Source organism: Glandiceps talaboti, chromosome 12, assembly GCF_964340395.1.
Source record: "Glandiceps talaboti chromosome 12, keGlaTala1.1, whole genome shotgun sequence".
NCBI classification, from domain to species: domain Eukaryota; kingdom Metazoa; phylum Hemichordata; class Enteropneusta; family Spengelidae; genus Glandiceps; species Glandiceps talaboti.
The window spans coordinates 19,892,101-19,919,981 of NC_135560.1; the positions used below are offsets into that span (position 1 = coordinate 19,892,101).

At 36.0% G+C, this 27,881-nt stretch overlaps 2 protein-coding genes and 2 non-coding genes across 4 annotated transcripts; 1 reads left to right on the plus strand and 3 right to left on the minus strand.

Moving 5' to 3' along the window:
- Positions 1-156: 156 nt before the first annotated feature.
- On the minus strand, positions 157-6,961 carry LOC144443820 (peroxisomal multifunctional enzyme type 2-like). The gene is made up of 9 exons (XM_078133381.1): positions 6,788-6,961; positions 6,372-6,493; positions 5,512-5,590; positions 4,796-4,959; positions 3,780-3,903; positions 3,072-3,178; positions 2,521-2,763; positions 1,607-1,693; positions 157-791 (listed from the first exon to the last, which is right to left on the minus strand). Exons 1-9 carry the CDS (start codon positions 6,855-6,857, stop codon positions 732-734), a joined length of 1,056 nt encoding a protein of 351 aa, XP_077989507.1. The 5' UTR covers positions 6,858-6,961; the 3' UTR covers positions 157-731.
- A 983-nt stretch (positions 6,962-7,944) lies between these two features.
- LOC144444053 (U6 spliceosomal RNA) lies at positions 7,945-8,051 on the minus strand. The gene has a single exon (XR_013481784.1). It is a non-coding gene; the product is annotated as a U6 spliceosomal RNA (small nuclear RNA).
- A 1,481-nt stretch (positions 8,052-9,532) lies between these two features.
- On the minus strand, positions 9,533-9,639 carry LOC144444055 (U6 spliceosomal RNA). Its single transcript, XR_013481786.1, has one exon. It is a non-coding gene; the product is annotated as a U6 spliceosomal RNA (small nuclear RNA).
- Positions 9,640-11,509: 1,870 nt separating this feature from the next.
- LOC144443851 (peroxisomal multifunctional enzyme type 2-like) lies at positions 11,510-25,667 on the plus strand. Its single transcript, XM_078133421.1, has 21 exons — positions 11,510-11,567; positions 12,627-12,680; positions 13,349-13,456; positions 13,932-13,991; positions 14,624-14,692; positions 15,088-15,237; positions 15,974-16,096; positions 16,542-16,658; positions 17,419-17,484; positions 17,900-17,962; positions 18,505-18,596; positions 19,294-19,372; positions 19,861-20,009; positions 20,513-20,636; positions 21,256-21,362; positions 22,647-22,889; positions 23,075-23,161; positions 23,418-23,501; positions 23,863-24,001; positions 24,199-24,338; positions 24,798-25,667. The coding sequence occupies exons 1-21, from the start codon at positions 11,510-11,512 to the stop codon at positions 24,885-24,887; spliced, it is 2,202 nt and encodes a 733-aa protein (XP_077989547.1). The 3' UTR covers positions 24,888-25,667.
- Positions 25,668-27,881: the final 2,214 nt, after the last annotated feature.

Genomic DNA, 27,881 nt, shown 5'->3' on the forward strand with positions numbered 1-27,881 from the left:
GGATCCCAGTATCCCTGTACTGTGGGCTCTCATTGATCACATAGGGCTAACCTTTTGTTGATGTGTTAGGCAAAGCCTCGGGTACAGGGATACTGGGATCCTAGTATCCGAGTACAATTATGCAGTAGATACCGGTACATACAAAACAACCCAAGTTTTAGCTATTTATGTAAAGTTCCAAGGACTGTGAGAGAGTCTGTGGTTTACTAAGCTAGACACAGACTAAAACTTTAGTTCTTAGATGTGGTAGATTACAAAAGTGAGTTATAGTTGTTCCTCAGTTGTGCAAATCTTATCACCCTGTTATCAAGATAATGTAAATATTGGAAGTCCCAAAACAGTACCCTGCATGTTTAAAGAACTCTTATCAATAAAATGCTGCAGTTATCATCATATGCACTGATACATTTGTATGTGTATGGCAACTTGAAAAAAAAAATTGCTTTCAGAGACGCCACTCTTCTGAGACTACAAGTAAACCAGCATCTGTTTGATATCTTATCACTGGTGTATCGACATGTTGCAAGAATAGTTTGTGTCTATCTAACAGAGTAATATATCGGATGTCATTCTGCAAGAAACGAGTATAAATACAGTTTGAATTTCCCAACAGTTTGACACCTCAATGGACTTTCTCAAGGATTAATATTGGGAAATAGTAGAACTTTCTGTTATTCCTTCACTCCAGTAATAGAAGTTGTTCCTTTACTCCAGTAATGGATGTTGTTCCTTTACTCCAACATCAGGTCAATATATGCATTGGATATGACAATGTTTCCACTTTCTGGGACCTGACAAGGTGTACAAATGGGATAAAAAGGCATAGATGAGAGAATGATATGCAAACAAGGTCTGTGTTTTCCAAAATTCCACAAAATAACTTTATCAGAAGGGTAACTGAGATCTGAATGTATACATAGAAATCATCAAAAGCTGGCTACACACTAAATGCCTTTTTGGAAGGTTTGAATATTATTGACTGTCTATACATTGAGGGTTCACTTTGAAGGACAAAATCTCTAATAACTATGGTAAATAACTTCCATGTGTGCATGTAACAATTTTGGATGTCTGATTGATTGAATTCAATTGTTTGATCATTTTTTGCAAGTCCCACTTGATCAGGTACCTGATATCACTGGTACATGACAGAAGGAAACTTAATTCTCAGGTCGGTGATCTCAAATCACTGTTAACTTTAACCACCTGGTATCAGTGTGTTTGTTGTATGTATGTATGTGTGTGTGTGTGTGTGTGTGTGTGTGTGTATGTGTGTGTATGTATGTGTGTGTCTGCATGCCTGTCATTATGAACCACTGTTAAAAGGAAATAAATGGTGTTGTAACATATTGAATACAATAATGTCTAGAACTGGTTAGTTCCTTACGATTTTATGCATATTAATTATCCTAATTTGCATATCAACAGTCTTCTAGGCAAGATGACACAACACCAAACACTAATCTGCTGACATTGATGATAGTGCTCAAGGGTCAGTGGTATTACATTGCTCATTTCATTAGGTAATAATCTCAGTCCAACCCCACAATTCAGTACAAAAGCTTATCTCAAGGACAATAAGATGTGCAGATTCTCGAAGACATACTTTACACTGGAAGTGAATTCTGTTTCCCTCTTTCCACATCTCAGTACAAATTGTCTGGCCTGGTAGGACTGGCTTGGTAAATCTAACCTGTATTATAAACCACACAGTTCAGTTACTAACTTGTTAATCTTAACTAATAAAAAGTTCTACTCACAGAGTCAAACAATTTCTTGGCAGTGAATCCCAATATTGCTGACACCTCATCAGCATTGATGTCATTTTTGTAAAATGATGGTGTACATAAACATTTAATAAACTATACAGTTATGGTACAACACCATTGGCACAATTTTTGTAATAGTTAAATTGATTTTAATCATCAAATTTCATTTCCTCAACCAACTCTTACCACCTTTGTGTTCTAGAATGTGCCGTTTCAGCTGTTTGACCAGTTTTTACCAAAATGTTAAATGCATTTGATACCACTAGCTCTTAAGTTGAATGCAAGACTGACATAATTAATGTCTGCAGAATGTCTGATAATGGAATGAAAAGAATAGTTATGGTCCAAAATGGGCAAAAACCAGACAAATTTTAAAAGTTTAAAGTGGCCATATGGATGAGAATTTGGTATTTATTTTGGATTTTTATTTGGTAAAACAGCTTCAGTATGTTTTTCTACTTGAAAAAATAATGTGAAATAACATATACCAAGCCCATGTACACATCTCAATAAACGGCAAAACATTAAACAATGTGTAAAATGTTTGTTATTGTACGTACAATAACAAACTTTTTACACTTTTTGCATCTTTTTGCAATGTATTGAGTTATGAACATGGACTTGGTATATGTTCTTTCATATTATTTTTTCAAGTAGAAAAACATAGTGAAGCTGTTTTATCAAATAAAAATCCAAAATAAATACCAAATTCTCATCCATATGGCCACTTTAATATCAGTCTCCTTTTTACCTTAATTGCCTTAAACTTGGTGACGTCATTCCCAGCATATTGTTGTAGTACATGTCTAGTTGCATGACCAAAAGTACATAAACCGTGTAAAATCGGTGTTGCTAGTCCACCCTTGGCAGCAAACTCGGGATCAATGTGAAGTGGATTATTATCTCCACTCAACCTATAGAGGGCAGCCTGTTCCATGGTTGTTTTATCCACAATAATAGAGTCTGGGGATCTTGATGGCACATTCATTGTCGGCTGAATGCAGTAAGGAAAATTATAATAATATTAATATTTATATTAAGTCATAAAATCTATGATGATTCATAAATTGCAACACATGATTCTATACCAAGCTAAGTGTAGTTCAGAGCTATCATAGTCACAGATCAGTGACATAGACAGGTTTATAGTCATGCAGTCAATAGACAACAACTGAGTACATACACATATATACTACATCAGTGTGAGTCATAATATCTTGGCATGTAAGGAACTAACCTAGCACTCAAATCTGTTTGGTTTTGCTAAAAATCAACTCATAGCGATATGAGCACTTTACAAACCTTTATTTTATCAGAATTCCTTTTTCCTCCAAAATTTCCAGCATCAACTTCAAAATACGATATTTGATTAAATGCAACCAGTTCATTATTTTCATCAAAAGTATCAGCTGAAACACAAAGATGTCTTTCATTAATAATAATGTTATATAAACCATGATAGTAATCTGAAAATGCAAACAATTGTGACAGCTTGCAGGTTTATGCTAATGAAATAATATATACAGGTATAACCATAAAACACTGTACAGTTTGTATATGAAATGGGGCCCGGACTACAGTGAAGGACTTTTGACAAATATCAGTATAGCAGAAAACTATAACAACCAATAATTATAGTAGGGTTCCATGTTGGTTTGATGGATCTAACAGGACACTTTTGGGGGCAAATGTCTTTCATTTTGTCACTGGTGAAGCTGGGAACAGAATAACTGTTGTCTAACCCCCCCAAAAAAATAAAAAATAAAAAATAAAAAAAATAAAAAATAAAAAATAAAAAAATCCTGTGAAATCTATAAACTAGTGAGGGGCCATACTATAATAAAGTTATACCACAAATTCAATTTAGTTTTCCCCCAGCACTTTATTATTTTTATCACAGGCCTCTGTTACAAAGCCATGGCACTCCCCCACCTCCACTCCTCCCCAGCAGGATAAAGTGACTAAGCGACATGATTTGATGGGGATGGGACAAAGAATGATATAACTTACTTTCTACAACCACAATAGCACCAGATTTTTTGTCCAAGATGTCAACTAAAGTAGGCACAGAAGTTAATGTTGCAGAGGGTAACAGAGGCTTGTATATTTCTAGATACTGGTCACCATGTAATATCTGTCAGGTGGGAAGAACATTAACATGTCTGTGACCTTTAGATTGGTGTATAGAAGTTTGTACATGCACTTGTACCACACACACACACACACACACACACACACACACACACACACACACACACACACACACACACACATATATATATTTACTGACCTGATGACACTCTGTTAACAGGGCAAAAGCTAGTCAGAACTTTTGAATTAAAATTATTTGAGTTTAGTTTTGGTGAGACCATCCAGTTCTCATCTGTGTATATATCTATGGCCAATTATTTACATATATTAAGTTCCATTTAGATGTAGAAGAGCTGTTCATTGTAATTTCAATTCAAATCACATTGCTGTATTTCTAACTTGCATCAACCTTGGTATGGAGAGTTTCTTGAGCTAGTAATACCAAGACAAGTCTCTGGAGTAGAGAGCTTCTTGAGATAGTTACACCAAGACAAGTCTCTTGGTGTAGAGAGCTTCTTGAGATAGTAACACTGAGATCAGTCTCTAGGCTAGAGAGCTTCTTGAGATAGTTACACCAAGACAAGTTTCTGGGCCAGAAAGCTTCTTGAGATAGTAACATCAAGACAAGTCTCTAGGCTAGAGAGCTTCTTGAGATAGTAACACCAAGACAGGTCTGTAGGCTAGAGAGCTTCTTAAGATAGTAACACCAAGACAAGTCTCTGGGTATAGAGAGCTTCTTGAGATAGTAACACCAAGACAAGTCTCTGGGTTAAAGAGCCAAGAAGTCTCATGACTACAATAACAACAAACTAAAGGTCAAATCAGTCTATAAAGACATTCCAAAACAAAGCACTGATCGTAGATTTATTTGTCATTTTTTAACAAGAGTAGAGGTCAAATTAGTTAATGAATATATAGCTACAGTAAATTCTAACCTTAGCTAAATTCATCCGTATACCAGGCACATTGTGTTCCATCACCATCAATGGAAAGGTTGACCGCATAGATGGTATTACACCATATGATGGCAAGACACTAAAATCCTTGCTTCCTTCAAATAAGAACTTTAAGTAGTCTGGTTGGCCTACTTTAGCTCCAACTGTTGAAAAACACACATATTGATTTTAGTGTCATAAGGTATGGAGAAACTTTATATGATACGTACAAGAAACATACATGCAGGATATACTATAGATATTACTAGCTGCTTGCTAGACTTCCACTGTTTTACATTAACATTTTATATCAACAAACATGAATGTGACATTTCAGACTTGTGCAAAAGTTCTAGTCATGTCAACTGTAAACTTATCAGTGTGAATATTCCAATTGTGTTTATATATTCATGATTGAACAGTGAATATTCATGACTCCTAAGTGCTTATTTCCTTCAGTGTAAAACCTCTCATGAATGTTTATTGGATAATCATTTCTGCTGACTCCCATGATGCAATGTGGCCCATAGTAAAGATACCCTATAAAGGCACAAGATCAACTTGATATTTCCAATTCTCTTAAAGTTTAAAAGACAGTTTTCAAATGGGCCTGCCAAAATATTTTCAATATATGTCCAGACATTCTGGCAAAGACATACATATAAATCTGTCATCTGACGTGTCATGAATGTCTGCAATATTGCTATTAATCTTACCTCCAAGGGCATACAAAATTGCATCTCTTTCTGTGTAGGTGAATGACTGTGATTGACCTTTGAACCCTATTGCCTTGTCCTATATCAAAGAAAACATTGAAACTATAGCTGTTAGATACTAAAATATGAAAAACAAAGTCTAATCAACAATACAAAATGGCAAATACATACACGTATCTATACATCAGTGTAGTGGCACAAACATCAACAAACATGTCTAAAACACATACATGCATACACACATTATATGCATACAGACATGAATACACCCATACATACACAACATACATATACATGTTTGCATACATGGAGACGCACGCACACATACATGCACACACACACACACACACACACACATACATAGTAAACACAAATGCACAGTAACATTATACACCACACATACATATCTACCACACTTCTCTTTCATTCCTAAAAAAACTTATAAAAATGAAAGTGGCTGCATCATACAACAAAAATCACTCAAGCTGCAGCCACACCAGTGTTTATAGAAAAATATATAATAGATAAGAAATATCTAAGAAAACCTCCTTATGGTGGATAGAGTATTTTCAACATAGTCATACAAAATCTGTGATTAAAGGGTGTTGTTATTCTCATCTTCCCTTTAAAAAAATACGAATTGAATATCCTTCAATGAAATAAATAAATGGATTTGTTATATTTTATTGTAACCATGGTAGCCCATGGGGAAACTAGAGAGAAACAATATTTAAAATTGCTACAACTGTGTTAAATCAATTGGGAATGTTTTAAAACCATGCAAATTGGTTTTCAGTTGTACAAGCAGGGGCCTATTAGAACTAGGTCAAAGGTCAAATGTCAAACGAGGGCATGCTTACTGAATTAATGTAGCTGGATTCTCTCACACTGGAAGTGGATAATAGTCTTATTTCATTTTGTCTGATTTTATTTATCCTGTTTGTCCTCCAGTCTTTAAGGCCACTGAATGTCTGTTTGTTACCTGTCAACAAACACAGAGAGAAAATGACTTAAATCAAGTGACATGGGACTACTGAATATGACCATGTCCATGGAAGTGTGGGTGATACTTCCATGATATAAACTGACTGTGATACTGACAACTGCATAGTTGTTGGCAAGTCGATAATGTTGGACAAACTCGGTAAATTATACATATTACAATTGTAAGTTGTTGTTTTATGGTTGATGGGGGTAGTTTTGTTGACAATCATGCTGCAATACACAACAAACTGACAGTACAATCAGGCTGTCGCAAATTGTTTTTTGTTCATACCTGGCTCATTTCGAATTACCAGGAATCTTCTCAGGTTGTTTTGACGACATGTATTCAGAAGTAAACGCATCCTTTTTGTGTCAGTGCTGTGCAGATACGAAGTCTAACTTTAATCCTGAAGTCTGGTGGTCTGGTCTGATGCTATGAGTATGACCTCATTACAATATACATGAATTACATGACATGTACGCTCGACCGCGACCGGCTCAAACTCTGCTCGAACTCGAGAACTGGGTCAAAACTACACCCGCCCTCTATTGACAAACTGTCATCAATTTACCCATGCATATTTGTTTGTTATTTGTAAAACGGTCCATAGGCTCCCTTTGGTCAGCGTTCCCTTCTACAAATTATCGAACAAATAAACTTGTATATTCCAAATGTATATATGGTATACTAGTATGTCCATTTGAAGATCAACCACGAATATTTGCTTATGAACCGTGAATATACTAATCACAGATTGAATGCTTACACTAAGTTACAGCTTGAACATGCCGCGCTTAGATAATCATCAATACATCAAGTTTAAACAAACTTTTCAGAAAACAATTGACATTCTTTTCTCCCAGCTTTGTCATGAGTATTTACAGTACAAATACAATGTAAAATTCGGTTCCATGCATGGTCTAGATGGTCGAGATGGTCGCCCTCACAGGCATTTGTTTCCCGAGTTATGGCTCAGAATATTTTTATCATTATACAATAAAATGACGATAATATCGTTAATATTGACGTATTAAACCAACACTGTATGAAAGGGGTAAAATTACACATGTTTCTGTGATCGCGCAGTTTCACTAAATGCGAAGGAAGACACTGTGTCATAACTCGGGAAACAAATGCCTGTGGTCGCCCTAGACACAAAAACGCGAGTAACATTCTATCACCGTTTGAGGGCGCCCCATAAATTGAACAACGTAGCTGGCATGTCTGTGTATTCAACCCTAATCAATACAGGATGGTAAAACACACTTTTGACGATTTTCTTAGTTTTCCTAAGACGTTCTGAATAAAATTAGGAAATAAATTAATATCGACGTGTAGAAGGGTGTCAGGAATATGTCATTTTGGCGATAGAGAATAACGTTGGTACACATCTTACTCTTCCCTTCAATTATTTTTTTTTAAATATAATTTTATTTTTTAAAATAGGAAAAAATATGGAACGCTTCACGAATTTGCGTGTCATCCTTGCGCAGGGGCCATGCTAATCTTCTCTGTATCGTTCCAATTTTAGTATATGTGCTGCCGAAGCTAGCACATATTAGATAAAAAATGGACCAATATATGAAGGGACCTTATTCCCAGTAACATTTTAGTACTGTTTGGATGTCTGGTGGTTTGTGTATGTACTGACTACGTTTTCAGCTGTTATTGATATGCAAAGTTTTTTTTCAAGGTGTGAGCGAGGTGAAAAGTGTATTTAAATTTCTATTGAATTACTTCTTTTGTGCGTTGTCGAACTTTGGTCACCTACCCCACTCGACTCAGTGCAGTATAAGCTCTGCTCAGGAGGTTGCTGTATAGTTTATTGGCCTAGGTGAATTTTTCTGTAGTCAAGTCCGCTTATAACCCTGCGAACGACCATAATATCCAATACAGCTCTGAATTATACACAATATGCAATTTCAGTGCATGGACGTATATCACTTTAAGTTATTTTGCGCGTGCGCAGAATATATTATCTCGTATATGAATGTTTGCACGTTTGCTGAATAATAAAATAAATTAAAACTTTGTACTGCACTGAAAAAACATTTGAATAGCTTTCAACCTGAGTCGTGCGGCCTTCCTGACATTATTAACATGAAAACAAGGCTAACAACAAGCGTGTAGTAGAAATAGACGTTTACTCAAAGTTTCTATCTTGTCCATGTCGGTACGTAGCTAAGTTGCTATTAATGTATCCGGGTTATGCTATAGACCCTCCAGGGAGGAGGATCTATGGTTATGCTTTCTATGCGACGCCAGCTTAGCTATATTCTTGTTGATATGATGTATTTGTAGAATCATGCACTGCTCTCTTTATATATGCCAGTTATGAAAAACTACCGCAACCTCAATTCAAGTTTATCTTCGTGATATCATGAATACCTTGTTATCATGAATACTCCCTTTGGTCAGCGTTCCCTTCTACAAATTTTCGAACAAATAAACTTGTATATTCCAAATTTATACATGGTATATATGTCCATTTGAAGATCAACCACGAATATTTGGTTATGAACCGTGAATATATTAATCACAGATTGAATGCTTACACTGCTTAGACATGCCGCGCGTAGATAATCATCAAATACTTCAAGTTTAAACAAACTTTTCAGAAAACAATTGACATTCTTTTCTCCCAGCTTTGTCATATGAGTATTTACGTTACAAATACAATGCAAAATTCGGTTCCATGCATGGTCTGGATGGTCGAGATGGTCGCCCTGGACACGAAAACTCGAGTAACATTCTATCACCGTTTGAGGGCGCCCCATAATTTGAAACGTTGAACGACGTACCGGGCAAGTCTGTGGAGGGCCTATGCCCTAACTTCAGGATGGTAAAACACACTTTTGACGATTTTCTTGGTTTTCATAAGACGTTCTGAATAAAATTAAGAAATAAATTAATATCGACGTGTAGAAGGGTGTCAGGAATATGTCATTTTGGCGATAGAGAATAACGTAGGTACACATCTTACTCTTCTCTTCAGTTATTATTTTTTCAATATAATTTTATTTTTTTTAAATAAGAAAAAATATGGAACGCTTCACGAATTTGCGTGTCATCCTTGCGCAGGGGCCATGCTAATCTTCTCTGTATCGTTCCAATTTTAGTATATGTGCTGCCGAAGCTAGCACATTTTAGAATAAAAAATAGCTCAATATATGACGGGACCTTATTCCCAGTAACATTTTAGTACTGTTTGGATGTCTGGTGGTTTGTGTATGTACTAACTACGTTTTCAGCTGTTATTGATATGCAAAGTTTTTTTTCAAGGTGAGCGAGGTGAAAAGTGTATTTAAATTTCTATTGAATTACTTCTTTTGTGCATTGTCGAACTTTGGTCACCTACCCCACTCGACTCAGTGCAGTATAAGCTCTGCTCAGGAGGTTGCTGTATAGTTTATTGGCCTAGGTGAATTTTTCTGTAGTCAAGTCCGCTTATAACCATGAACGACCATAATATCCAATACAACTCGGAATTATACACAATATGAAATTTCAGTTTATGGACGTATATCACTTTAAGTTATTTTGCGCTTGCGCAGAATATATTATCTCGCATATGAATGTCTGCACGTTTGCTGAATAAAACAAATTAAAACTTTGTACTGCACTAAAAAATACTTGGATAGCGTTTAACCTGGGTCGTGCGGTCTTCCTGACATTATTAACATGAAAACAAGCCTCAACAAACAAGCGTGTAGTAGAAAGAGACGTTTACTCAAAGTTTCCATCTTGTCCATGTCGGTACGTAGCTTAGTTGATATTAATGTATCCGGGTTATGCTTTCTATGCGACGCCAGCTTATCTATATTCTTGTTGATATGATGTATTTGTAGAATCATGCACTGCTCTCTTTATATATGCCAGTTATGAGAAACTACAGCAACCTAAAGTTTATCTTCGTGATATCATGAATACTTTTTAAAAACCTTGAAAATGAAAAGTTTGTTATTACTTGGTACTTTAGACATTACTCATCATATAGTACATGATACATCGGAACACTAGACTTGAAATACGATGAAGTACAAGTAACCAATGCGAACTAATTCTGATTGTTACCGTGAAGCGTCCAACCAATCGCCAAAGATGTCCTTGTAAAGTATTCGAGACTTACTTTTAGTGTAGTGATATATCATTTCTTGCCCACTGGATTGTTGTTAAATTACGTGTAATTATTTCTAGAAATGATATTCGATTTGCGGCACAACCCTAAGACATTGAGAACACACACATGCATTATTTTCGGGATGAACAATTGATTCATCCTTCTTCCAACTGAGCGTAATGTTTGAGTTGATATACGCACGCAGCGGAATGTACTTTTTTTTTTAAATTACCAACATTGCAAACGCAATGGACAATTATTTTTAGTAAGAAATTCTTAGAAATGATAATGAGATATGCACGATCTTAATCTTCAAGCTTCAGACAATCTTCAAGTTGAATTTCATACGTTGCTGGGATCGTTCCTCGTGATGTACGTACTTTATGCTATCATCATAGTAAGCTTAATTATCGATCTAATGTAAAACCATTACTGAAGCAAAACTTCACCCAATTTACAGAGTCACCTAAAAGCGAGGTAAAAAGCATTGACCAAGTTTCGGTTATACAGAACCAATCATCACCACACAAGTGACTATACCATGTTTATATTATGAACAACGTTCAATACTGAATACTGAAAAAAAGCATAATCTTTTAGGCTACCATGTACCAGTATATTGGACCAGTACCAGTATCTGAAAACTTAACTGTCCTGCTTTTATAAACACTTTTAATGGCCATGTTTGGTCGTTTTTTCAAATTTTTCATGGTGAGAAATGAAGGATTACAAAATTGAAATGATATGTGCATAATAAATTCGATGTCACGAAAATAAAGTATCCTATGTTCTCATTTTTTTAAATAATAACATTTGGTTCCTGTTATTGCCCGATAGAGGGCGCACACACTCAGGTAAGCGATTCTAAGAGATGACCTTTGCACTCAACCAACATGTCTGATCAGCTGCGTTTCGACGGCCGAGTTGTCCTCGTTACTGGGGCTGGTAACGGTAAGTCGTGATTGCAAAATGATCGTAACTTTAATAGACCAATGCTCATTTGTGCTTGAAACATATGCAATATTATGAAATAGGATATTTTATCGGGAAAGTGTTGAACAATCACTCAGTGTGTACACAACTTTCTGAATCTAGAGTTACAACTAATGTGAAGTTTAACTGGCCTGCTTTATTTGCTTGAATGATAAGTTACAGAGAGATATTGCCAAGCATGTAGTCATAATGGGAAAAAAAAATGAGATTTGGGCTCGACGGAAATTTATCCTTGCATGTGATGAAAAGGTGAGAATATTACAAATAATTATCAGTGATGGTACAACTTGTAGTCAACTTCATTATCCATACATTGCTGTAGTACTGACATATCCATGATTATATTTATAGATACATATTGTATACATGATGTACCTTCACATGAATCACTTATACAGAAATACATTGTAATTGTACTAGTACTAGTACCCTGCAGGATTGAAAAAAAAATCAGCCTGGAAAAGTTTATAAAACTCAATTTTAATTACATGAGATAAAGTTAGCCAGTGCAGTGGTCCATAGACCTGAGGTCCAGAGATGATCAAAGGTCAACAAACATGAACCCATGTCTAAAGTCTGTTGACCAGGTGTCTGATAGAGATCTTGATATAAAAAACAACCTATGGAATGAGATGGGGTTAATATACTTATTACCCAAACTCCACCATTTTTTGTATTGAAAGAAATATAAGAGTTGAGAGAATGTGAAATCAATCAATTATATAATATTAAAAGGATTTGTGCTAAGTCTTGGTTGTCATTGCTATGAAGAGCAAATGTAGATATGATGTGGTGTGTGTCCTTGATATGGTTAGGGTTTCAAGTACATATTATATTCCATACTATCAACCAAAGAAGCACTGAATAGATAAATGCAGTTTATTTTCCGAGTCACTTCCAAATGAATGGTATAATTCCAGTAACAATGCCATTAAAACAATGCAGAACATACTTCTTTTTTATATAAATGATCAGTTTTCCTTTAAAATATATTAATTTGATTCCATTTCTCACCAGGCCTAGGAAAGGAATATGCACTCTGGTTTGCAGAGAGGGGTGCTTCAGTTGTTGGTAAGTACATATCTAATTAATTTACCATGAAATTATAATAATACAAATATTTGATGTAATGTTAGTGCTTCCCAAATTACTGAAGGTACTTTACAATTATTACCTCTGTCATCTCATGGACCTATAACATCACAATGTACCCCCATCCCACCTCCTACTATACTACCCCCACCCCACCTCCTACTATACTACCCCCACCCCACCTCCTACTATACTACCCCCACCCCACCTCCTACTATACTACCCCCGCACCCCACCTCCTACTATACTACCCCCACCCCACCTCCTACTATACTACCCCCACCCCACCTCCTACTATACTACCCCCACCCCACCTCCTACTATACTTCCTCTACTCCCAGGGGAGCATACAATCCATTCAACCTCTGTTAGTGCATAGGATTATATTACTCACATAGAAATGTGTGTCTGAGCTACCAGGTGGTACACACAGCTGGGTTGACTCAAACACAACGGTGGTTAAAATCTTGTTCAAGGACTTCAAAGTTTAACTATTCAGAAACGAATGGCAGCAGATTCAATGTTTGAAGTTGCCACTTTGAGATTCCAAACTAGTCCCCCTAACCAATCAACTATCATGACTTGTTATCAGCCTTCCTCTGTTTTTCGGATATTTATAGACACTTTTTTGTTTTTCTCTTTGACAGTCAATGATCTAGGTGGTGATATCAAAGGTGAAGGGAAAAGCAGCAGAGCAGCAGATGTTGTCGTTGAGGAGATCAGATCAAAGGGAGGGAAAGCAGTTGCTAATTATGGTAAGTGAATTATTATATAGTTAATCTGTAATAAATCATATTACAAACACAAATCTTTTCTTGGAATGTCAGGCCAACATTGTTTGTAATTTAAAAAATGACTACCTATAAGTTATGAAATGTCATTTATGAAGTGGCAAAAATCCTGAAACTTGCATTTTGTGCACTTTAATTAAGTTTGTTGATTATTGTCAATTATATTAAAAACAGAAGAGTGAAGTCAATTGATCATGTGACGTCAATTGATCATGTGACGTCAATTGATCATGTGACATCAATTGATCATGTGACGTCAATATCTCAGACCACAACTCCCGACCCATTCAAATTGAGAAGAAAAAAAACGAAAACTTCGACTTATTGTTGACATGTTCTATACAAGTATTTTGTGATTACCCCAGTGTGCATTGCTTCTTACAAAGATGTATATATAGAATGTCATATGTAACATTGTACTTTTTTTGGTATCTTCTAGATTCTGTAGAAAATGGGGATAAAGTTGTCCAGACAGCATTAGATCATTTTGGCAGAATTGGTAAGATACCCTTCTATACTACATACAATTGTATCGTGATATGCCATATCAGAAAGACAACAGATTGTACAGTTTGGCCACTGGGGATGTTAATCAGAAAGCAGTTTTTAGACCAGAAGTGAGGGCCAGGATATATATAGTTCATTACTACAGGACAGGCACCTTTGGAAAAAATCAGCATTTCCCAGTGTTTCATGCAAATTTGGTGGTATTCTCAACCAGCCAAAACATTCTGCTAAAGTTGTTTCAGATAATGTAATATTTCAACCGTAGTTTTTGTTGGTCTGTTCATGAGCAAGACACACCTCTCACAGATCTCAAATATTCAGAAAAAATCTTTATTTCAACATTTTGGTTTTACACAGCATTTTCTTCAGGATAAGAGCACCACTAAGGTGTTCATAGCCAACCAATTAAAGACATTTTTTGCTGACTGCTTCATATACTGTCATTTCTTTTAACTGTCATTTTTCCTCATGTGGGACACCTTCTTATGGCACTTTTTGTTGTTGAAATGTCTGCCAGATGGGTAACTAGTTGGAATGTGGTGTAATAAATACATGTATGATGGTATAAAGTTGATGTTGATGCCTGTTATTCTCATTGTTTGATATTTCTACTGTTGTTTTCAGATGTTGTGGTCAACAATGCTGGTATTCTAAGAGATAGATCATTCGCTAGAACCAGTGATTTGGACTGGGGTTAGTGCACATCATGATTTATTAACCAGTATGCTGGAAATTGTGTGTGTGTGTGTGTGTGTGTGTGTGTGTGTGTGTGTGTGTGTGTGTGTGTGTGTGTGTGTGTGTGTGTGTGTGTGTGTGTGTGTGTGTGTGTGAGGGGGGTATAGGGTGTAGGCGTGGATGTGGGGTATGTGTGTGTGTGTGGGGGGGGGGTGTAGGTCTGTCTGTCTGTCTGTCAGTTTGTGTCTGTATATCTCAATTCCATATATTTAAGTACAGAATTTCATTTTTGTAAAATCTGAAGAGCAATTTGTGATCATGATTTCTACTAATATGGAGATGTCAGTAAATACTGGTGATAAATGCCCATATAAAGAATGACAATTTGTTTTTTATTTCTGTTACATTGACAGATTTGGTTCACAGGGTTCACCTTAGAGGTTCATTTCTGGTAACCAGAGCAGCATGGCCTCATATGAAGAAACAAAAGTATGGCAGAGTCATCATGACCACATCAGCTGCTGGACTGTATGGAAACTTTGGACAGGCCAATTACAGTGCAGGTAGAGAAGGGTGGATTTTTACAGGGGTAGAGAAACCAATTACAGTGTGTGGGAGGTTGGGTGTCACAGTGATACGCAAGCACATTACAGTACAGGTAGGGAAGGGTGGTTTTACAGGGGTAGACAAACCATAGATCTTGGAGGGGACAGGATATGTAACTGCGGTAAACATCAAAGGTTATCCAAATGTGTCTTTCCCCTCTAAGATCTCTGGACAAACCTATGGCAATGCAGTTGGGGGTATGCAGTTGGGGGTATTGTTACAAGGGGTAGACAAACCTTACAAGTAGGGAAGGTTGGATTTTAAAGGGTAGAAAAACAAAATTACAATGCAAGTAGGGGAGGGTGGGTGTTAAAAGGTAGGCTAATACATTAGAGTGCAGGTAGGGAGTGATGGGTTTTCAAGGGCAGACAAACCAAATACTCTAAAACATGAAAACCTGCTATTCCATATGTATATTTTATGTTATATTTTGCAATAATTACTTACAAAGACAACAATAGCCACAATATTCCTGAATGCTATACATACAGAAATGTGAAAGAGAAAAATAAATTCTGCAAAAGGTGCTTAGTTTATTACAAATGATACCTTTCTGTAGTTTAATTTTTTTTAAAGAACTATTTAAAAGATAAATCAATAGTCACTATGAAATCACTGTCAGTGCAGTTTGAATGATTTTTTTAATAGAATGAACTTTAACACAACTAATTATGAATCTTTTCCACTGCGCAGCAAAACTTGGTCTTGTTGGACTTGCCAATACTCTGGAAAAGGAGGGCCAGAAATACAATATTTTCACTAATACTATCGCTCCCATTGCTGGGTCCAGACTTACAGAGACAGTTATGCCTAAGAGTAAGTTAGTACCTAACACTGATATGGTTGTTCTTACACACAGCTTTTTCTGCCAAGGTAAAAGCAGTGTAGAGTTTATAAAAAGACTCAGCCATTTTGTCTTTAAATCTCTGATTTGGTTCACATCCTTTGATACTTGCTTGTAAGTACTATCACCATGTAGTTGTTAATATTCAGTGTTGGACTACAAGATGTGAAAACATATCTGACTTCACCAGGAATCTTACTAGAGTTTTATAGATATTTAGTAGACAGTCAGATACATCATGTAATAAATATGTATTTGATGCATTGATAAGATTATGACTCTTCCAACGTCTTACACAGTCCAGTGCAACATTAGCCAAAATTGTGACTACCATATAGCATTGAAGGAGTAAAGTTTAATACTGTAGCCAAAGACAGACAGCAATATAAGTATCATGTTTTATTGTGTTTTTATTAGCTATGATAGATGCGTTGAAACCAGAGTATGTAGCACCAATGGTTTTATATCTTTGCCATGAAACTAGTACTGAGAATGGTGGTGTCTTTGAGTGTGGAGCAGGTTTTGCTGGCAAAGGTTTGCAGTTCACATTATTTCAACCATATTTGATAATTTTACTCACAAAGTTTTGGGACTTTTTAAACTTGTAAGATGGTTTGCATAGAATTCCATATGGGCATTGTGTTATGGCACAATACTCTGAAATTGAAATAATCTAATATTTTGAATAGCTGTTTCTTAATTTTCAATCATTTTGACATCACTAAGAAATAATGATGGTAATGTCAAAGTACTATATTCTGTGAACTGTTATTTGCAGTATTTCATAGAAAAAATATTGTGAAAATCTTTTGTCACTATAGTGTGTGAAACATTGTGTTTGTGTTCATTTCCGTACATTTGAGTAATGTGTTAAAGGCCCATGATTCAGTCTGGAGTTCTTGGATGAGTGTTATCTTATCAGTTGGGCCCTAAGGATTACATAGAATCATTTTATTTTGTTCTGAACTAACTTTTTCTATAGTTTAGCCAGACAACTGTTTTCTGATCTAGATTTTAATCCTAATGTGAACTAGACCATAAAGAGCTGCAGCCTAAAACAATGGAAACAAGGCGAAATGTTGTACTTCATAACATTTTGAAGGATGTGGAATTGAAGTTTGATAATATCCTGGCTGTTGAGTTGAGTTGAGTTGAAAATGTCTAACAGTAAAAAAGAACAAAAATTGATGCACAAGTATGAAAATATGAAAATTATGAATTTGATTTACATATAGGCTAGTTGTAAATGTTGGAAAAATTGTCAACATTTTGAGTTCATTTTTCCATTTCTCAGTGAGATTCCAGAGAAGCAAAGGTGCAATATTTAGAAAGAAAAATACTGCTTCTACCCCAGAACAAGGTAAGAGATTTTGTAAAAATGGAAGATCAATATGTGAAATAGTGTCATTTTATGTGAGTCTTGTACGGTTAGTCTTTCATTTTTCATTACAAAATAAAAAATTCTTCATGAACCAAAAATCTCTGAAATAGTTTACTTTGATGTTACTGGCCATAACATCAGGTTTTGAACTGGTAATGTTCGATTGCAGTTGCAGCCTGAAATACAGCAATCCATTGTCAATGTTTGGCTGCAGTTGCGGCCTGGATACAGCAATGCAATTTCAGTGTTTGATTGCAACTGTGGCGTGAAATACAACAATGCAATGTCAATGTTTGGCTGCAACTGCAGCCTGGGATACAGTGAATGCAGTGATAGTAGAACCAATGTGTAAATCCAAAACACGGTGTATTTCTCAAATTTTCTTTCTTTTTAGTTCGTGACAAGTGGGACGAGATTTGTGACTTTACTGATGCAGTTTATCCCCGCACTACTCAAGGTATGTTTTTTGAGACTATTAAGTCATGAGATGAAAGTAAATAAATTGAGCAGGACAAAGCAATAGTATTAAAATGATGACTTATAAAGACACAAGAAAAAGGGTGATGTTGGTGAAATCAATAGCCATGGTAAAGGGTGACATTGGTGAAATCAATAGCCATGGTAAGGATGTATTGGCACAGACATCACTATACACCTGAGTTGAGGCATTCATAGGTATTACTCATATTTTTTTTTAAAAAAGGTATAGATGCAGAATTATTGAGCTTACACACTGTTCCTTGTACAAGTCAAAGCTCATTGAATATGACCTAATGCATACTCTTGAAGCAGATCAGGTGGTGTGTGTGCATTTCATTAGTCCAAAGAATGACCATATTTGTAGTGTTTGTTTATGTCCACCGTAGCATAGTTTGTTTACACCTCCTTGGTGACCGGGAATATCTAAAGTTTCAGGAAGAATTGGGTGTAATCGTGGCAAACTTCCTTGTCTGTGAACTAATGTATTATTTTATGCCACTGTTTTGATGTGATGAATAGAGTCCACAGGTCTATTTATGCAAACACTGGCTGAAGTGGAAAGTGGTGGAAGTGATGGTGTTACTATGAATGAAACAGCAGCCATCGACCCAGTAAGTTGGTATATGTCTGTCTGTCTGTCTGGCTGCCTGCCTGCCAGCCTGTCTGTCTGGCTGCCTGCCTGCCTGCCCATCAGCCTGCCTGACTGGCTCTGTCTGTCTGTCTGCCTGCCTGCCTGCCTGTCTGTCTGCTGTCCATCTGTCTATCTGTTTGTTTGTTTGTTTGTCCTATGTTATCGATATCGTTATCACGTGTTATTAATATCTGTCTGTCTGTCTGTCTCTAACCCTACCTCCCACTCTCTCCCTTTTGTTACTCCCTTCTGTCTGTCTGTCTGTCAGTCACACATTCTTAAGTGTTATGAAACTTTCATTGACAGCCCAATTGCAGCTATATGAACTAATGTATTGTCACTCCTTTTTGCAAAAAGCTTTTTGTACGATTAGACAACTTCAAAGCAGAAATACTGTATTATTCCACTATTTGTATGCAGTGTTACTTGTAGGAGGTTGTCAATGATGGTTATTTTTATCTGAAAATTAGCATATCATCACATTATCTGCATTATAAGGTCAAATATGACCAATGCTGATAATAATGTTACCTTGAAATAATGTGTTAGAGCTTGTTATTGGCATTTGTTGTTGCCAAGCTAGTCTCCAAGTTTACATCATCACTGCAAAACTACCACAAGAGGGCACCATTTGCTATGGTTGTTGGTATCTTACCAGTGGTTTTCAATTTATTCAGAGCAAAGCCATTGGACAGTCCAGAAAGACAAGACCATTTATATATGGACCAGATCAAGTTATACTCTATGCATTAGGAGGTATGTTTTCACCTTTTGTTAAAAAAATAACTTCATACACAGTACTCAAAGAAAGAAAAATCTTTGTCAAATCTAAAAATAACCTGTTATTCAGATAGATAGTAGGCACTGCAAGTACAATCTCAACAGTTTGCAGACTTTGGTGTACACGGAGATTTTGTATTTTTATGATGTACCACAGACCCTACACAAGGGTCTATGGATGTACTTAAAATAAAAAAGTACAGGAGAAAGTATGAAAATAGCCTAGTCAAGTCGTGTGTGTGTGTGTGTGTGTGTGTGTGTGTGTGTGTGTGTGTGTGTGTAAGGGGGGTTGACAATCATCTCCCCTCACAACTAACATTTCCCTAATATTTTTTTTTTAAATTGTAAAGGAGCTTTTGCTGGTGCAAATTCTTATTGGGTTTTTTAATTTGCATCGTCGTCATCACTAAAACCAAAGGTTTCAACTTTCAAATCATTTAATGTCTAACTATATTTCTCAACAGTTGGTATGTCTACCAGAGATCAAGATCATTTGAAATTTCTGTTTGAGGGAAGTGAAGATTTCTGTGTCTTGCCATCGTTTGGAGTAATCCCAGCATTTGGTTCTGTGGTTGGCGGTGGCACCCCGGGAATAGAGATTGATCCAACCAAGGTGATGTCATCATCAACATTGTTTCTATCATTCAATGGTTAGGTCCTTTCTCATAGGATCTTAAACTATAACAGTCATAAGAAGCAGACCTGACAGAACTGTAACTTCAATAACAAATGATTTTACATGAAGTCTTGTGTTGCTGTATAGTTTCTATTCTTATCAAATCAATGGCAAATTAAGGTACACTAACATTTTCAGTAGGAGCAAAATGTAAATAGTATTATAGTTTCATTTCTTTCAAACAAGTGTGTGATATCTTGGAATTTGTACTATATGTTAGTAAAGTGTTAGTAGAGAGGAGAGAGGGGAAATCAGATTTCATGAAATTATATGATATTTACTGATATCTTTTATAATGAGACACATACAAACACACATGTACACACACACACATGTACACACACACACACACACACACACACACACACACACACACACACACAGATTATACAAATAGTCTGCAATATTGAAAATTTACTTCAAAATGATGTTACATTCAGATCCTTCATGGTGAACAGTACATGGAACTACACAAACCATTACCAACATCTGGAACTCTTCACTCTGTAACTACAGTTGTTGATGTATTGGATAAAGGCTCAGGTGCTGTCATCATTTCAGATAGTAAGTATTCCACATAACATTTCTCACCTCCTGCCCTATCAACACCCACACTTTAAGTAATATACACCTTACACCCATACTTGAAACTTGATTACACACACACACACACACACACATGCATGTGCGCACACACACACACACACACACACACACACACACACACACACACACACACACACACATACATACATACGTACGTACGTACGTATGTACATACGTACGTACGTACAGACAGACAGACAGACAGACACAGTACTCTTTCAGACACACACACACACACACACACACACACACACATACACACATCCACACACTACTCTGTTGCTTATTTCACTGGAATTTATGGATACATCACAAGTTGAGGTTGCATGTGTGGAAGAATTGGTCACCTTCAGAATTTGGAAGAGAAATTCCTGTGAATGAAAAAAATAAATCAATCTAAATTTGATCAGTTCCATTATAATCAGATCAGACAGTATGCACAAGGAATTGTAGTTCCAGTCTCAATCACAACAACTAGATAACATGTTCAAATTAGATGAAATGGTCAACTTAGATTTAAGCTCATTTTTTGTCTTCACATCAATTTTGTACTGACAAATTTCTTTTCTTCTTTTAGTCAAGACATATGATGAACAGAATGAATTGTTAATTACAAATCAGTTTACAACATTTGCAGTTGGTTATGGTAAATTTGGTGGCAAGAGAAACTCAGACAAATCTGTGGTAATGTATTCATAGTACTATAACAAACAATTGATTGAAATTTAGACACTTCCAGTAGGTAGTGACACAGGCTAGAATCATTGATAAACAAATTGCACAAACTAACAATAAGATTGAAATGCATCTTAGAAAATGGTCAACTTTAAAATTTGTTTTTATCTAATGTTCCTGTGGATAATTTAATTCAATATTGAGTAATGTCACACTTTTCCAACTTCTCCTACTTCATTGTCTTTTTTTTTGTTGCAGTCTTGTTTCTTACTTGATTTAAAAAATTATTTTTAAACCCTCCCCCCCAAAAAAAACAAAAAAACAACAACAACAACAACAATAATTATTTTTCAAATTTACAACTAGGAGTCATGATGTACCCGTACATGATTAGATACTGTAAACCTGGACATTTTTGCTGAAGACTTATTTTTCCTTTTTTTCGCTTGAAAGAAAAAATGCAAAATAAGTCATAACTAAAATGCCTTCTTGTTCATGAACACAGTATACCAGTCTGTAAAAATAAAAAATTAGTTAAAATTAGTCGTTGAGAACTAGCTGAAAAATGTAAAGTCACAGGATTTTCTACTGGTGAAAATATCTAGTTTTACAGTAGTGCCAAACTCTGCCAGTACACATAAAGTAGTTTTAGATACTAAAATATAGTCACCTTGGAAGAGGAACATTGAAATTATTGTGATGTTTGATTTGTCAGCTACAGGCCATAATCATACAATAATTTTACATTGTCAATGTCAATGTTACAACCATGAACATCATGTAATTTTCATCTGAAATTAAAACAAGCAAGAAAATTAGAAAAGTTCTTGAGTACACAAATACATATGTTAATTAATTAAATTAAATTATTAATTAAAGGTTAATGCCACTCCTGGAAATAGATACATTTTCATAAACTATGGGTTCTGGAGAGTCATTTCATGATTTTACATCACCTACAATTACTTGTGATTTCAGATAAACATCAAGTTGATCTTGTGCTTTCATAGGGTATCTATGTTGTCGGCCACATTGCATCGTGGGAGCCAGCAGAAATAATATATTCATGGTTACACAATGAATATTCTTGACTCCTGAATGCTTACTACCTTGGGGTAAATCATCTCTCATGAATATTCATTGTGCAACCAATGTTAAGTTGTCTGTGCTCACAAGGATTTATGTGTTGTGGTACCAATTTCCAAATTAGAAATAAAGAGAGATACAAAAAAATGACAAAAAAATGACAAAAAAATGACAGATTTGTTGCTCTGTTTGTCTGTCTATCCACAGCCAACAGTTAAGCCACCATCTAGAAAACCAGATGCTGTGTTAGAAGATAAGACGTCAGTAGACCAAGCAGCATTGTACAGACTTAGTGGAGATAAGAATCCACTTCACATCGATCCTAGTTTTGCAGCCATGGGTGGTTTTGAAACTCCTATCTTGCATGGTCTGTGTTCTTTTGGTCATGCTGCTAGACATGTACTCAAACAGTATGCCAACAATGATGTCACCAAGTTCAAGGCAATCAAGGTGAATGACTTTAGGTTTCTATTTGTAGTGTTTTCCAGCAATTTGCCAAAAACTCTGCACGGTTATTACAATATCACATGGTTTAGATGTTAATGATTGCACAACCTTACAAAAAAATTATCCCCGATTGATATAATTATCCCAAGCAAGATGAGCATGTATCATGATTTCTTGCTTTCCTGCAGGTGAGGTTTAATAAACCAGTACTTCCAGGACAAACCATCCAGACTGAGATGTGGAAAGAAGGAAATAGAATTCATCTTCAGTGTAAGGTATGTATGGTCTACAACTAGCATCCTTGATGATGCGTTTTTATTTTGGTTAGAAAATGATGTTTATTTGGTTAGAAAATGACGTCTTGTTTTTTTAGAAAATGATGTTTATTTGGTTAGAAAATGTTTATGTGGTTATGAAATGATGTTTCATGAAGCTTTATAGAGTAAACAGAGGAGGATGTATGGCAAGTATCTATAAACCTTAGATAACTAACATTTCTGTGGTTTATTTTTACAAAACTATTACTATCAGGTCGGTGAGACTGGTGATGTGTGTTTAAGTGGTGCATATGTTGATTTGACAGAAGGAGAGCAAGCAGCTGAAGCCACTACTGAGGTAGCTATATCACATCAAAAATATTTGTTTGTCTTTATCATCTTTTTCGATCTGATGGAAATGTCAGTTGATAAGCAATAAAGATGATAGTACTGGTATTTTCGGTGTAAATAAAATGTAAAGTGTTATAAAGTATACGCACATATGGTTACTGGTGGCTGTGTGATCGATCCACTTGCCTTTTGTTATTTAATAATTCAATTTTTCAGAACAAACATCATAATTGGTCATGTGTCTGGCCCCTATGAAACTTTTTCATTAATTCTGGCCTTATATATGACTAAAGTATCATGTTTGTGATTCCTTGGAAACTGATTTTTGACTCCTTAAGATACTGACATTTCATGTTTTGACCCCTTAGGAGGCTAGCGATAGTCCAGTTGACTTGATATTCCAAGAGATGGGTAGACGTGTCAATGACTACCCAAATGAGGTCAAGAAAGTCAAGGGAATATTTGTGTACAACATGACAGATGGAAGGAAGACAATCTCTTCGTATAGTAAGTTGTGTATTGATGATTTGAGCAGAATTTGAATTCAAATTGATATCTGAATTACTGAAATAACTTTGTAAATAAATGAAATGTTACTAGTTGTCTTCAGAAGCAAGTTTTTTAAAAGCACAGCATTTATCCAATTCATGTGTACTGGATGATCACTAAACAGTAATGTTGTCTTTTATTTGTTTACTACATAGCTATTGACTTGAAATCAGGACCCCCTGGCACTGGTGAAGTGTATAAAGGACTCCCTAAGAAAGGCAAAGCTGACTGTACTATCACTGTTGCAGAGAAAGACTTTGGTGATTTGGCCATGGGAAAACTCAACCCACAACAGGTATTTGTTACCTCCACTGAGTCTAGTGATGAATCCTAATACATGCTAGAACTCAACCCATGAATGCATGTAATGTGTGTGCATGTACACCGGTATGTTTGTTTACTAAGTGCATGGATGGATGGAGGGAAGGACGGACAGATGTGTGTGTGTGTGTGTGTGTGTGTGTGTGTGTGTGTGTGTGTCTGTCTGTCTGTCTGTCTGTCTGTCTGTCTGTCTGTCTGTCTGTATGTATGTATGTATGTATGTATGTGTGTGTGTGTGTGTGTGTGTATGTATGTAGGTCTTTGTGAGAGTGGAGGGATGTACTGTGTCACATCTTAAGATAAGAGATACAATTTAAAAATCAGGCTCATAGTCCATCTCAGCTGGTTTATATTTTCAAACCTCTCCTTTGTAAAATGAACTAACAGACACGCCCGATCCATATACAATTTTCTTATCACTTTGTCTTTCTAGGCATTCTTTCAAGGCAAGTTGAAGGTTGCAGGCAACATCATGTTATTACAGAAAGCTGGAACACTCTTCCAAGACAAAGCTAAGATGTAAAATCAATGTAATAAAGACAACACCAATCAAAGCACTGTAGTGACTACGAAAACACAAGATAAGATGTAAACGAAGTGTATCTCAGACAACGCCAATCAAAGCGTGTAATGACACAATTTTGTACTGTTGTACCAAGTATAGCTTAGTTGTCTTGTTTAAATGCAATCACAGATTTGTACTCATTTTCTTGGAAAAATAGAGCCATTGACAAAGTTTTTTTTAAAAGAAAATTATGTGGTAGAGATATGTTGATTGTAATGTCAGAAGTAGAAATTAAAGATTTATTTTACACACAAAGCAAATTTTTACACTTACTTTTTATGTGCAATCACTTTGTTGTGTTGTAGCTGAAAATAAACTTTTGTCAAACTGCATCAATCTTTAACATAGGATAGCACTATTCACCAAGTCAGAACATTTGTCTGAGAACAATCCTATCGACATCTTGTCAGCATCATAGGGGTGTACTACCATGTACTGTAGCTATAAATCTTTACCTGACTGCACAGATCTAATACTGTAGAGAAAACTATAACAGGGCATACATACAGAGATACACTAAGGTGAATTAACCCTGCAACACCCATGATATAATGGTTGCTGCCAAAAGATGATGGGAAAGAACAAACATGTCAGTATATATCGGGAGACTACTCAATGTTACTTTTAAAAAAGACAATGGGATGTATAAATGGTTGGGCTATGTGTTGCATGTATTATGAATTTATACTGGTCATTTGATTTCACTGATTGCGATTTATAGTCTTGATTTGTGCATGATCAACTGTCTGGAAAATCAGTCATATTACTGATCATGAATTGATACTTTTGATTGTAAATATGGATAGTATGAATAAAAATGTCAAATTTATATAATTATAGAGTTGTATTTATTCTGTAGTATTGTGTATCTGTTACATATTACATTGTGTGGTTTAGATAAATGTGTAGTCAGTCTTGCCCTAATTTGTACACAAAGTTTCTGCAAAGATTAAAAAAGTGCATGGCATGCAGTTACTCCTTATCTTTCCTTGCATGTTATTTAGCCTACCTTTAGTCTTGAGAGGCAGCTGAAATTATTTATGTGATTACTGTACAGCTTTTTTTATTGTTGAATTTAACCCGCCAATAAGTCTACACGCAAAGGTAGTTCATAATGTAATATTGAAGCCATGCCCCTGCACACCTGTCATGCACAAAGATTAACATAGATTACAGTTAAAAGGATCTGAAGATTGTATAAACCATCAAATTTGCGATTGGACAACCAGTGTGTGATCGCTAGATCCTCTTTATATATGCATAATATTAACCAATCAGAGCAAGCAATGTTCACTTGTCGCAGCTGTCGCGCATTCGACCAATCAGGTTCTATGTTACTCCTGCAGACGGAGTAAGTCCCATCCCGTACGCGTCGTCTGCAAGAAGGACTGGTTCTGTGTTCATTTTGTGCACGACGCGTGTGTCATAGCGTGGCTCAATGCTACATATTCTAAACATTGTGTGTACACTTGATAAAAAAATGTCAAGTTATCGCTGTAATATTTCGCCAGCCCCTCTAGCTCTCAAGACTACAGGTATAGGTAGGCTAGCACTCTCATTTCATTCAGAATCAGTGTCAGTTTTGGACACATTTTATTTTACACGGTGGACGACAAAAATTGTTCGATGTGAAACCAACCTGATGGAATGATTGTGGCTAGATTTGTTTTATTTAACGTATTTGAATTCCAGTAATAAGCTTTATATTCTCTTGGCTGTACATCGGCTGGCGCTGGTGCAGAGTTGGGAGTATAATTATCGACATGTAGCATGAGGGCGGTGTTCATTGAGAGTGGTGAAATTGCTTTCAACGCCCAGTCATTGAGAGCGCGGAAATTGCTTTGAACGCCCGGTCATTGAGAGCGCGGAAATTGCTTTGAACGCTCAGTCATTGAGAGCGCGGAAATTGCTTTGAACGCCCAATCATTGAGAGCGCGGAAATGTCCTTCTCGTCCACCGTAACCTACAAATAACATTGCATGTGCAATCGATATCATGCAAATTGCACGATTGGTCGATTGGTCTGAAGATTGATCCTTCCAGTGAGGGCGCCCTTTATGGACTATAACGCTTAGTTGTTGTGTACACCTCTTGTAATAATTACTCGCTTCTTATGTTTTAGTAATAGTTAAGAGGAGCAACAAGAATGACACATCTTTCAGTATAAGTGTGTGTGTGTGGGGGGGGGGGTATGTGAAGACGAGAAGCCTCCTCTCTGAGTCCAATCTGATTGTTGAAAAACAATGGCACACCTGTTATTTATATAAACTTTATTATTCACTAAGTCTTATAGTCTCGTATATTTTCAGTTGTTTGCCAAGTTTAATAATAACTTTACTTTTTATTTTTATTTTCAACGTGGTCTTTTGAAGTAGAATCCAATTTAATTAACATATAACTGTTCCATCCACATTTGGTTTATATGGATCAAACCGTCGCCAAATCTAATAAATTGATCCTTTATCTCAGAGGTGATTCTCAAGTTTCCTCAAAATTCCATCTAAGGAACCTGTCAGTTTTTTATGACCGGGGTGGGCTGATGGATGTTTGTTTGTGTTTGTACTGAAATATACTCAGGCTGAACTCCACCCTCACTGTGAAGCCTTCTCGAAACAAACCACCGATTTAGAGACATAAAATATCAAACCATACATTACGTATCTAACACTTGTTCTCTCTCTCTCTCTTATCATCCATTTTTTTTAATCGTTACCTTTACATTTATTGGCTAAGAGACGTATAAAGAAACACTTTTCAAGTTTGTTGCATGGAGTATTTAGAATCACCTTTAAGGCCAATGTGAAAGCCAAAGAATACTTGAATATGGTCTTCAACACCTCAGTTATTTAACAATTTTACTCTCCAGTGCAGTACATATGTGGCGTTTGTCCTAAATAATCTGAATCCTATGTACTGATAGCCTGGTACCAACAATAACATATCTCTTGACTA

Bases quoted from the DNA above. Each gene is read 5' to 3' on its own strand.
- LOC144443820 (XM_078133381.1), bottom strand. From the start codon at position 6,857: ATGCGTTTACTTCTGAATACATGTCGTCAAAACAACCTGAGAAGATTC. The intron at 5,591-6,371 runs GTAAGCATGCCC...TCTTTGATATAG, and splicing joins AATCCAGCTACATTAATTCA to GACAAGGCAATAGGGTTCAA. The intron at 2,764-3,071 runs GTTTGTAAAGTG...TACTGCATTCAG, and splicing joins GGAATTCTGATAAAATAAAG to CCGACAATGAATGTGCCATC.
- LOC144443851 (XM_078133421.1), top strand. From the start codon at position 11,510: ATGTCTGATCAGCTGCGTTTCGACGGCCGAGTTGTCCTCGTTACTGGG. The intron at 14,693-15,087 runs GTTAGTGCACAT...TTACATTGACAG, and splicing joins AACCAGTGATTTGGACTGGG to ATTTGGTTCACAGGGTTCAC. The intron at 20,010-20,512 runs GTGATGTCATCA...TGTTACATTCAG, and splicing joins TAGAGATTGATCCAACCAAG to ATCCTTCATGGTGAACAGTA.